The 12,621-nt window shown below is 39.9% G+C and overlaps 1 protein-coding gene across 1 annotated transcript; it reads right to left on the bottom strand.

Annotated features, from left to right (window-relative positions):
* Positions 1–7,509: 7,509 nt before the first annotated feature.
* ptrh1 (peptidyl-tRNA hydrolase 1 homolog) lies at positions 7,510–11,826 on the bottom strand (the record flags this gene model as incomplete). The annotated part of the gene is made up of 5 exons (XM_079222814.1): positions 7,510–7,739; positions 7,841–7,886; positions 9,384–9,483; positions 9,787–10,006; positions 11,632–11,826. The coding sequence occupies 5 exons, from the start codon at positions 11,824–11,826 to the stop codon at positions 7,530–7,532; spliced, it is 771 nt and encodes a 256-aa protein (XP_079078940.1). The 3' UTR covers positions 7,510–7,529.
* Between the last annotated feature and the right edge of the window lie 795 nt (positions 11,827–12,621).

Here is a 12,621-nt window from a genome sequence, read left to right as displayed (position 1 = left end):
AGAAAAATAAATCTGAATCCTCAGTGATCGTTCACTCTTTATTATTAAAACAGCAGAATCATACAAACGAATTCCTCTCTATTGGCTTTGATGGCGTCTCCTCTTCTGCATCAAAGGCTCGAGGGGGAAGAACAAGAAGGTCACGGTTTGTTAAACAAAATTAAAATGATACATTCCTGGAGAATTATGCTAATCCCCAAAAAACGCAACAAAAGGCGGCAACAAAAGCTCTCAGTGGAGCAGGAACACGTGGAGGAAGAGGAGAACTCTGAGGGAAGAGGTCCAGCTAGAATTATTATTATTATTATTATTATTATTATTATTATTATTATTATTATTATTATTGTTGTTGTTGTTGGCCTCCTGTCTCCTCTCAGGCCTGCAATGCATTCTGCTGCAGTGCTTCAGTTAATTATTAGAATTAAAAGTTCATTACAAAAATAAAAGTCATTGGAGGAACAGCCCGCAACATGTATGGATTCATAACTCAAAGAGAGGAAAAGGATGATTATGTGCTCTGAGAAAAACACAATCATAATAAATGGAACGAGCGACGTGCAGAGAATAATAATAAATAGAACAGAAGCATCTCGTCGGAGAGGAGCGGAAGCAACAGATGTCCAGGCACAACTCTCGGGTTTGGGTTTGAAATTTCACAAGAATTGCGTTTGGACAATCAGCAGCTAGAGCTCAGAAATACAGAGCGTCTCTAAAGCAGACATGCAATGACTATAGGATGAAGATACAGGTTTATATATATATATAGTGTGTGTGTGTGTGTGTGTTAACGCCGCTGAAGTCACCAGTTCAGACTCACCATCAGAGGCACGTGATCCAATTACAGCCACTAATTAGACTCCAATTTATCAGGAATAACAACAACAAAAACAACAACACAGCAGCCGAAAAACAAAAGCACAGATTATAACTTTGTGGAGAGGAAGAAGGCGGAGGAGGAGAAGAAGAAGAAGAAAGAGGAATCCTGGGAATCGAAGCAGCTTCTTTTTTTGCCCCCAAAAACTCCTCTCCGCCATCTCTGCACCTGTTAAGCGCCTCTCTCTCTCTCTCTCTCTCTCTCTCTCTCCTCCATCCTCTCTTCCTCTCTTCTCTCCCCGCTCACCGCCACCAAGAGCCTCCCCAAAAAAAACATTAAACAATGCATTTAAAGCTGCACAAACCTGCACGGAAAAAGAGCAAAAGAACCTCAAGAGGAGCCACGAGCTGCTTCTGCGCGGTAGTTCCAGAAGCAGAGGATGATGATGATGATGATGATGATGATGATGATGATGATGATGATGATGATGATGATGATGGAGGAGGAGGAGGGTGAAGGCTCTGGATGCTAGCCGGCTGGACAACCAGCACCCGCGGCCGCCGGCTTCCTACTGGCGCTCCTCTCCTTTCCTCCTCCCTTCCTCCTCTTCCTCCTCCTCCCTTCCTCCCTCACTGGCCGATTTTGGAGGGCTTTTCTGGGGCTCCTCCAACAATAAGCCCCGGTGCGTCCGTGTCACCGAGAGAGAGAGAGAGAGAGAGAGAGAGAGAGAGAGAGAGAGAGAGAGAGAGAGAGAGTGTGCCGGTCCGATCTTGGTACTGAGATTTGAATAAACACACACACACACACACACACACACACACACACACACACACACACACACACACACCGCGGGGGTTGATGATAAATGCCCATTGTGCGGGAGGAGAAGAAGAAGTAATGAATCTGCACTGAGAGAGAGAGAGAGAGAGAGAGAGAGAGAGAGAGAGAGAGAGAGAGAGAGAGAGAGAGAGCAGCTGCGACCAGCAAACCTCTTAAAGACACAACGGTCTTATTTTTCCTTTTCTCTCTCTCTCTCTCTCTCTCTCTCTCTCTATTTATTTCTTCTTTCTTTCTTTTTTTACTTCATTTTCAATTACAATCCAAACCTTGTTAAACCTTCTACATAAACACTGTATTGTAACACACACACACACACACACACACACACACACACACACACACACACACACACACACACACACACACACACACACACACACACACACACACACACAGATGACGTGTCCCTTGCTGTAAGGGACAGTTGGAGGCTTCCCCTCATGGTGACGTGGTGGCAGAACAATAAAAAGCAAACACACAAAAGAATGACAACAATAAACAAATACAACAATGACAACAATCAACAAACAAAAGTACACAAAGTTAATTTAAACTCAGACAAACGAAATTCATTTAAAAAGTAGAAATGTGTTTAATTTAGAGAAAAACAAAAGTTCATCTTTAAATGAGATTTTAATTTTTTTACTTGTATTTAAATCTTGAAAGACTAATTTCGTTTTCACAAATGCATGCCTTAAATAAAATAATCATTTACTCCACAGTGCACTTTGAGGTCCAGCTCTTCTGGAGCTTTCCATTATAACACATGGTCTTCAAAGAAATAAAAAAAACATGTTTCTGAAAGGTTGAATATCAAACTACATTTTCTCCTAAAGAATTATAATCTAAACTTTAAAAGGAGACATTTATTTATTTATTGAGCATGTCTCAAGTTAAATGATCAACATTTACATTTAAATACAAATGTATTGTATAGACATTATTTCAATAATATAAGTTTGTATGGAATTATGTATAAAACAAATAAAAACAATGTGTTAAACCTCCTTTTATAATATTTTAAAATGAAAGAGAGTAAACTGTCAGCAATCAAAATCAATCAACAAGGCAAATGTAATCAAACATCCATTATTTATTTCTGTAGATAAAACAAAGACATCGCTTCAGGATTTTATTTAATAGATCCTGTTTTGAAAGTTAGGAAAAAATAACTCAATGTTGCTACAAAATAAAAAAACACAATAAATGTGCAAATCAAACAGCTTCAGGTTGTTGAAATGTGAATTTGTTTCTCTGTCAATTAAGCTAGGCTAGCAGTTCCCCCTGCTTTCAGTGTTTGTGCTAAGCTAGGCTAATCACGTTCTGGATGATGACTAAAAGACAATCAAAAACGCTTTTAATTGGTGAAATAGACGATCACGAATCGACCCGCCTGATCAATATATCAAACACAAACCGGTGAAGACGTTACCGTGAGGCCCACACTGCCACTAACTGCACTCTGGAGGGGCGGGACTTAGCGAAAGGACAACTGTACAGGAATATAAAATTGCATGTGCCACAATAAAAGCAGCTTACATTAGGAAATCTGCCAAAAACTACATCCTGCATTGGAGATGGAGGAACACGTGAGGCTTGGAGATGCCGAGCGACGTTAAAAACCTGAATATATCTAAAAAGATCAGTCTTTCACTCACCATGAGGACTTCTTCACTTCCGGTTTCAGGTCTGAATGCTGCATAAGAAAGTTTAAACCCTTATGAGAGCATATTGCAACAACACTTGTTGGGTATGAAACAAGGACATCTTGAGTCGACTGTCGCTGCATTGGCTTCTCAGACCGACATCACAAGGTGATAATCCAGCATGTGCATCTTTCTCGCTCGCTCAGAGCCGAACGTAAACAGTGAGACAAGGGGTTAAGGGATAAATTACCCAGCAGGCTTTGCCTTCAGGGCGGCGGTGGATTCCCTCTGCTCCGCTGCGTGTACGGTGAGCTAACGCTTCCTCTGCTGGGAACATCTTTGCACGTTTGGATGCTCATTTGCCTCTTAAAGGGCCCCGCTGCTGCCTTTTCACGGCCCTGTAAGAATAATTTAGTGCAGGAGGCCCGAGATCTCTGGAGATTATGGCCGTCAAAGGGGAGAAGGGGCGCGTTATTAATGCTTGCTCATCGGGAAAAGAGACGGATGGATTCACTGAAACACACCAGCTCTGCTGTGGGAAACCCCGACGGCTTCACTGTGTTCTGAAATTTAAAAAAATACACATTAGAAAAAGAGTTGTGATACTAGAGGACACTACAGGTCCCTACTGGGACATTACCGTAATACACCAGCAGATAAAATACATTAAGGTCACGACTAAGTGCAGTTCAGTCCTTACAGGAATATTAAAAGGACAACATGAGGGTTTATCTGAAGAATAATGGGGATAAAAACAACACTTAAAACAAATAGCAAATAATCTGGCCATGATGTTAGTGTAAAACGCCCTTAATGCTCGTTTCTACACAAACAATTACTGAAGGCCTCTTCCATTCTTACCTTTCACAATAAAAGCCCTAAAAGGCCTGATATTCAAACTCAAGTATTTTGTATTTGCGTGTTTGCTTATTGGTCACAATAAGTGTCTAAACCACAGACTGTATGTAAGAAGTCTTGACGTCACCCGTTGGTTTGTGGACAGACATTTTGAAGACTTGAGTTTGGCTTGAGTCATTTATATAGACTTCTATACAACCAGAGGAGTCACCCCCTGGTGGTCAGGAGAGAGAATGCAGCTTGAACACATGAAGCATAGACTTCTATACAACCAGAGGAGTCACCCCCTGGTGGTCAGGAGAGAGAATGCAGCTTTAACACATGAAGCATAGACTTCTATACAACCAGAGGAGTCGCCCCTTGGTGGTCAGGAGAGAGAATGCAGCTTTAACACATGAAGCATAGACTTCTATACAACCAGAGGAGTTGCCCCCTGGTGGTCAGGAGAGAGAATGCAGCTTTAACACATGAAGCATATACTTCTATACAACCAGAAGAGTCGCCCCCTGGTGGTCAGGAGAGAGAATGCAGCTTTAACACATGAAGCATAGACTTCTATACAACCAGAGGAGTCGCCCCCTGGTGGTCAGGAGAGAGAATGCAGCTCTAACACATGAAGCATAGACTTCTATACAACCAGAGGAGTCGCCCCTTGGTGGTCAGGAGAGAGAATGCAGCTTTAACACATGAAGAATGGACTTCTATACAACCAGAGGAGTCGCCCCCTGGTGGTCAGGAGAGAGAATGTAGCTTTAACACATTAAGCATAGACTTCTATACAATCAGAGGAGTGGCCCCCTGGTGGTCAGGAGAGAGAATGCAGCTCTAACACAGACAGGACCATGAATGTCTGATCCACATTTAGTTTCATAGATGTTGAGATATTCCAGTCGGGGACCGAAGCGGTGGAGCGACCGACATCACGACGTCGACCTCCCTGGAGCATCGTGACCAAAAAACACATTGAGAGCTTTGAGAGCGTGAATGTGTGTGTGTGTGTGTGTGTGTGTGTGTGTGTGTGTGTGTGTGTGTGTGTGTGTTACATTAATGTAGCTCCTCATGACCCTCCCCAGTCCCAGTGGGCTTGTTTTGTGTTCCTGCAGAGTCAGCACAACTGTGGGAAGACCCCCCACCAGGCCACTGTCCGCCCGGCTGCGCCCGGCCGCGGTTCAAGGCGGGCGGGTGCATGGTGGGAGGAAGGTTGGAGGTCCCATTCCTGAATAAATTTTAGGGTCCAGGTGTCCGCTGACCTCTGACCTTCTGCAAGAAGAAAAGTTATTGAAAGGCGGCAGTGAAGCTCACTGACCAGCGAGGAAGAGGGCTGGGAAAGTGACCCGATGGAGGCGAAGGGTGGCTCACCGGGGTCACAGCCGAGGGGGGAGGGTTTAAGGGTGTGAAGAAGTTTCCTTTGACCCCCCCCCCCCACTCCTCCTCATGTCCACAAGTGTGTCCCTGCAGCCATTGTGACTCTGAGCTACAGCGGGACAGAAGGCCTCAAACAAACCGGGTCTAAACAATGTTCGGCCCCTTTTGTTTCTCGCCCGCCTTTCTTCCTCAGCCCTCCATCGCAATCTACTGGCCTCCTTTGTATTGATTCCCCTCATTCAGCGGCCTCCTTTCCGCTGTTTTATATGCTCTTTTTGAGCCTCCACACACACACACACACACACACACACACACACACACACACACACACACACACACACACACACACACACACACACCTCGGCATTCTCTGCCGTGTGCGAGAGAGCACTGCGCCTCTCGACTGGATGTGACTCATTAAAGTCGCCTAATTGATGAAGAGTGTAATTAGTGGGACAATCGGGAAAAGAGAAATCAATACGGTTGGGTTTTTTTTGTCGCTAAAAGAGCCACGATTGGGGAGGACAAGACGGAAGAGAGCAGGATGTGAGGGGAACCGTGTGTTCGATGCCACTTTTGGGTACAAAAGGAGAAATTGAGCTTCAAGAAAAAGAGCTGTTGTTGTTGTTGTTGTTGTTGTTGTTGTTGTTGTTCCTGTTTGAACGGGGAGTCTGTTCACTTAACCTTTTAAAAACAACCTATTTTTAGGCCTCAATATGTGAACATTCTCTAACCCAAATCATAGCTCAATATGTGAACATTCTCTAACCCAAATCATAGCTCAATATGTGAACATTCTCTAACCCAAATCATAGCTCAATATGTGAACATTCTCTAACCCAAATCATAGCTCAATATGTGAACATTCTCTAACCCAAATCATAACACAATATGTGAACATTCTCTAACCCAAATCATAGCTCAATATGTGAACATTCTCTAACCCAAATCATAGCTCAATATGTGAACATTCTCTAACCCAAATCATAGCTCAATATGTGAACATTCTCTCTGCAAAGGTTGACTTTGATAAAGTGAAGCAGAACAAAGTTACAGAGGGTTTAGAACAGAGAGCATTCAGGTGAGGTCTCATTGGGGCCCATTTGGGCTATTTGAATTTTCTCATGTACAAAACCATATATTTCACTTGTGTATTCTTATGGTGTTCAATACATCCAAATACAGCAGTTTTGGGCTAGATCCTCTGAAGGCCGCTGATCACAGATCAGTCTCAGAGCTTGTCGTCCAATTGGTGAAGAACACAGGAGCCAATCGCAGCTCAGATTAGTTCTTGAGTTGCACTTTATGGGTGAGACATTATTTCCTGCGTTTAAATACATCTTTTATCAATTGCGCAAATAATAAATTATGATCAAATTGGCTTTTTACATTTTTTTTATCATTAAAATGAAGCCGATTGGTCTGATCCGGCTTCCGGAGCAAAAAACTACGAAACATAGATAAAAGAAATGCAATGCGCGGTAATTCGTAGATATTCCTCGACTTTATTTTGTTATCCATGTTATCGTGAACCAGGAAGTATAAAGACCACGAACGCTCTCAGGGGGAGAGATGGACGAGTGGACCTTTATGTCACGCAACTTTAGCACTTCAGTTATTTTAACCCACACAACCATCTTTTATTAAACATAACTAAGTATTTCATTATCTTTAATAAAAGGTAAGTATTTTACCACCAACTGAGTTTCCCGTGAAGACGGAAGTTTATTTTGAAAGGACTTTCGTGTAACGAGTTGCGGGATAAAAAAATAAATAAATGAGTAACTTTTTTTGTGGCATTAAAAAAATATAAGAAAAATTAAAATGACACATTTAACTCCAGCAAGGCTGCGCAGTCCTTTACTTTTATTATTACAAACAGAATAAATGTATAGAAACCTGCATCGGAATGAGCTTCAAAATTCACACAATCAAGTCAAATCCCTTCACTGGAAGTCATAAATAATACTAAATGGTTCATGTTCGGCCTCCAGGCCTCTGAAGGGTCACGTCTTCCCGGCGCCCCCTGCTGGTGAGGAGGGGTGCTGCTGCTGGGAGTCGTCCTGGGAGAGCTGGGAGAGGAGCAGGTCCACGCTCTCGGCCAGAACCGAGTCCAGAAGCTTCTTCTCGGCGGAGGAGAAGCGGCCCAGGACGTGGCGCTCCACGGGCGCGTTGCCCGCCGGGCGGCCGATCCCGACCCGGAGTCTGGGCATCACCTGCGTGAGAGACGAGGACTCGTTTCTTCATGTTCTACTATGAATAAACAGTATATTTCACTGTAGTACTGCTTTAGTGTTGAAAGCGACTCTTCACTCACGTCCGTCTGCAGGCAGTCGATGCAGGAGCGCACGCCGTTATGGCCTCTGTGAGGAGAGAGGACCAGGTCAAAGGTCGTTTCACTGTTATTCAAGTAGTACAATGTCATCTTAATGTCAACCACCTCACATAATGTCCATAATGCACTAGAAACATGATATTCTGCTTATAGTGTTGTAATTATAGATAAAAGCTCTTGTTGCTTAAAAACTAAAACGTTAACACATTGTAAAGCATTTTTTAAGAACTTATAAGGTTAAGTATCATAATAGTTCATAATTACTAGTCATTTTGATTGTGTTGTAATTTATATTGTCGTAATACATGTTAACCTTTATATAATGAAATATATAACTGTGTCATAATGTGATTATAAGTTATTATAAGTGGCCTCGGTTTGTTTTAAGTAAAAGTGAAAAAATATCATTAAATATATGCAAGAAAAATACAAAAGGCAATACTTTAATTAAGCAAACAATGACGACTTATAAAAACATCAAAATGCATCATAACAGGGACTTTAATTAATTATAAAAAAAGACTAACTATCTGATTTATAAATATGATCAAATATAAAATAAGATAAATTAGACACTATGATCTTTGCAAAAAAAAGTGAGCAGAATTTTGATTATGATGTTTAACCTTGTAAGTCTTAATAAAATGCTTTATAAAGTGCTTTGATTCTTGTTTTTAAAGCACCATAAATATTCACGAGTGCTTATAACTATAATTATTCAGTGTTAAAAGCAGATTATAAACACATCATCAGCATGTTTATAATGCGTGCATAATTGGGCTGCAACAATTCTTGTCGTTGTCGATCAATCCGTTGATTATTTTCTCGACGAATTGAATTGTTGTCCATAAAATTTGAAAAATGCCGAAAAAGAAATGAGAAATTTAGAAAAACTCAAAGTTATTCGGTTTTCTGTCCCAGAAGAATAAAGAAAACAGAAAATATTCACATTAAAGAAGCTGGAATCTGAGAATTTGAACATTTTCATCTTTAAAAATAACTCAAAACCAATGAATTAATGAGCTAAATAGTTGACCATTCATTTAATCGTTGATAACTAATCGATGAAGCAGTCAGATGCTGACACAGGTACAGAAAATAAATACAAAATATTTATTTATCTGACAAACTGAAAGCTTCACAAATAATATTTTGAGGAGATTTCAACCTGAAATCAGAAGAGCGACGCAACAACAGAAACAGGAAACAGGAAACAGGAACCAGAAACAGGAACCAGAAACAGGAACCAGAAACAGGAAACAGGAAACAGAAACAGGAACCAGAAACAGGAAACAGGAAACAGGAACCAGAAACAGGAAACAGGAACCAGAAACAGGAAACAGGAAACAGGAACCAGAAACAGGAACCAGAAACAGGAAACAGGAACCAGAAACAGGAACCAGAAACAGGAAACAGAAACAGGAACCAGAAACAGGAAACAGGAAACAGAAACAGGAAACAGGAACCAGAAACAGGAAACAGGAACCAGAAACAGGAAACAGGAAACAGGAAACAGGAAACCCACCTGGCACTTCCTCCGTGCTTGAGGACCACTTTGCCCAGAGGTTTGTCCAGCTCGTCGTGGACCAGCAGGATGTCTTCAGGCTTGATGCCGAATTTACCGGCTGGAGAAAGAACGCACACTTTTAGGTCACATGACCGACAACGACGCCGGTGTTACTTTTAGAGAGAGCTCCGTCTATCGTCAAAAATCCAAATATTATGAGGATGAACGCAGACATTTCCGATATTAAATCGGCGGATAAAAGCAGCAACCGGGACAATGATGGAGGCGATTCTGCTAAAATGACCAATTGAGTGTCAAATTTGAGTAATTTTCTAAATTGATGAAAGGAACATTTTCAGGCCGACAAAACAAAAGTTCAGGAATAAGTCAAAACGAATGAACACAAACACGGTGAGCTCACCCGCTTTGGCCACCGACACGCCGTTGACGTTCATCGGCAGCCGGGGGCGGAGCAACACCACGTGCGTCCGCCGCGCCGCCGACACGATGACCTCGCCGGAAATGTGCTTGTCGCCGCGCCAACCGTCGGCCACGCCGAGGCGGGCGGCGAGCGCGGCGAGAACCGCCATGCCGACACTGTGCCGGGTGCCCTCCATGCCCGGGTTGCCCAGGCCCACCACCTGGAACACACACACACACACACACACACACACACACATAAATCTTTACAAAAATAAAACACATATTTATAAATATATAAATATGTATAAATATATACAAATATTGATATATGTATAACTATTTCTTCATTTATAAATATATAAATATGTATACATGTATAACTATTTGTTCATATATATATATATATATATATATATATATATATATATTCATAAATATAAAAATACACAAATATTAAATATACAATATCTATATAAATATATATTCATAAATATATACAAATATATTTATAAATATTTGTATATATAGCTATTTGTTTATAAGAAATATTTATAAATATATAAATAGTTGTGTATTTATAAATATTTGTGTATTTATAAATATTTATACATATGTTTATTTACATATAAATATTTTTTTATATATATATATTCAGAAGTATATATATTCAGAAATATATAAATACACAACTATTTATGCATATACAACTATTTATATAAATATATATATGTATCTATAAATATACATACATAAATAAATATACACACACTGTAAACACAAAGAATATTACACATATATATGTAAATATACAGTATATACATATATGTTGTGATTGTATATATGCCTGAATGTAGTCACATATATCTTCCAAATTATTATTGAAATGTTCTTTTACCGTCTTTTAAACCTGCTTGTATATTTCTGCAACTTGAATACACTTTAAAAGTGCATGAAGTGTGTATATATATATATATATATATATATATATATATATATATATGCACAGTTTAAATTAATTTAAATGTTTTCCGGTTCTTATTCATCTGTTGAGATTCATTAAATTACACTAAAAACATACCATTTTTATTCATTATATTTGTAAAAAGGAAAGTTGAACTGCACTTGGAGCTATGTGGTCTGTATGAAACGTGCTGTACATGTACATATTAGTATTGTTATTACATACAGTACAGCTCCATTGTTGTGTTTGAGCTCAATGATACACTTCCAAAGAAAAGTTTTAAAATCACCCAAAAGGAGAAATGAATGACTGTTTCTACCAAATGTTCCTCTGGGGGAGGCGAGGGAGCAGAGGTGCAGGCGCCATCAGTACCATGAGTACATCAGTACCATGAGTACTGATGTACTCATGGTACTGAAGGTACTGAAGGTACTGGAACACTATGCCCACAGTGTACTGCTGACACACTGCAGGCCTGTGCACAGCACAGCTGTTGTGCATCTGCACAGTGGAGGTCAGATGACAGCGGATAAACACAGAAAGTACTGTCTTTACGGGGACACAACTCAAATACAACTTATATTGTGGCTGTTTTTTGTGAGTTTTTTTTCTCAGTCTGCATCAAATACATTATTGTGTGTGGCTAAACTCATTGCACAACATGTCACTTTACCAGCCAGTGACATTACACAGCTAAATATTCTAAAATATGTTAATTTGAGGACACACCTGTATATCTCATTTGATATATACTAGCACAGAATCCATCTTAATTGGAATTAAAAAGTAATAGAGACTGAGACTAGAGAATGTATTACAATATATATTATGTGATGAATAACTTGCCCACATCATGCACAGTGCGTGCGGTGTGTCACTCACCAGCCTCCGTCGGCCTTCAGTGTGTATTTCTGTCTCGATGGCCATCGCTGGAGGAAACTGCGCGCGCAGCAAAACCCGGTTCACGATTCTGGTTAGAAGTCGCCGCATTGTGCTAAAGTTCAACAGCTTTTGGAGAAAAACGGACAAATAACGATAAAATCTACTCAGAACTGTGACCTCTTTCGATCGACTCATAAACAAAGACAGTCGGCTCGTGTGTTGGAGTCAAATTTGAGTCTTTTCCCCCCGCGAGGACACGACGAGTCCTGCGAGAAAACCTTCAGGAGCGCCGCTTAAAATTATTTATGAATGATATTCAATATGCTGGAGCTTAACGTTTATCTCTATTCATCTGTACTTTGCGTCATGTAGTTATTTTTAACTGACAAACACACTAATAACAAATAAATGAAGAGTTCATGTTAAGATATGAACTGCTGTCAGGGCTCACTTCTGGTCACGTGACCCGTTAAGTCAACGAGTCACGAAGAAAACCGGGTTGTGTCCTCTGGTGGACCACAGCACCACCTGGACGTGGGGACTGGTAACTACACTATATTATTATTAATAGTATTATTATTATTAATAATAATTTTCATCGCAACTATAATAATAATAAGTAATTAAATTTTTTTAGCGCTTTAAAAGGAACTCAGGGAACTTTACATGGTAAAAAGCAATAACAATGTACAAAAAAGCAGAATTAATGATAATACTACTATTAATATACATGTATGCATGAGCATGGTTTAATGATAAATGTTGAGTGACTGAATGAAACAATATTTTGTGCAAATAAATTAAATAAAAATCGATTTTACGAAATGTTTTTATGTTCTAATTTAATGTATTTATTATTTATTACTTGTTTCAGTTCGTTATTGCCCTGTAGCATTGATATTATTGGTATTTTATTTTGATATTATGAGACAATATGGATGTCATGAATTTTGACACATGATTTATAAAATAGTACAGGTTTTAACTGGA

This window comes from Taurulus bubalis (genome assembly GCF_910589615.1).
Source record: "Taurulus bubalis genome assembly, chromosome: 8".
Lineage (NCBI taxonomy): Eukaryota > Metazoa > Chordata > Actinopteri > Perciformes > Cottidae > Taurulus > Taurulus bubalis.
Note: the sequence above shows the minus strand (reverse complement) of the source record. Positions and strands in the feature narration are given on the sequence as shown.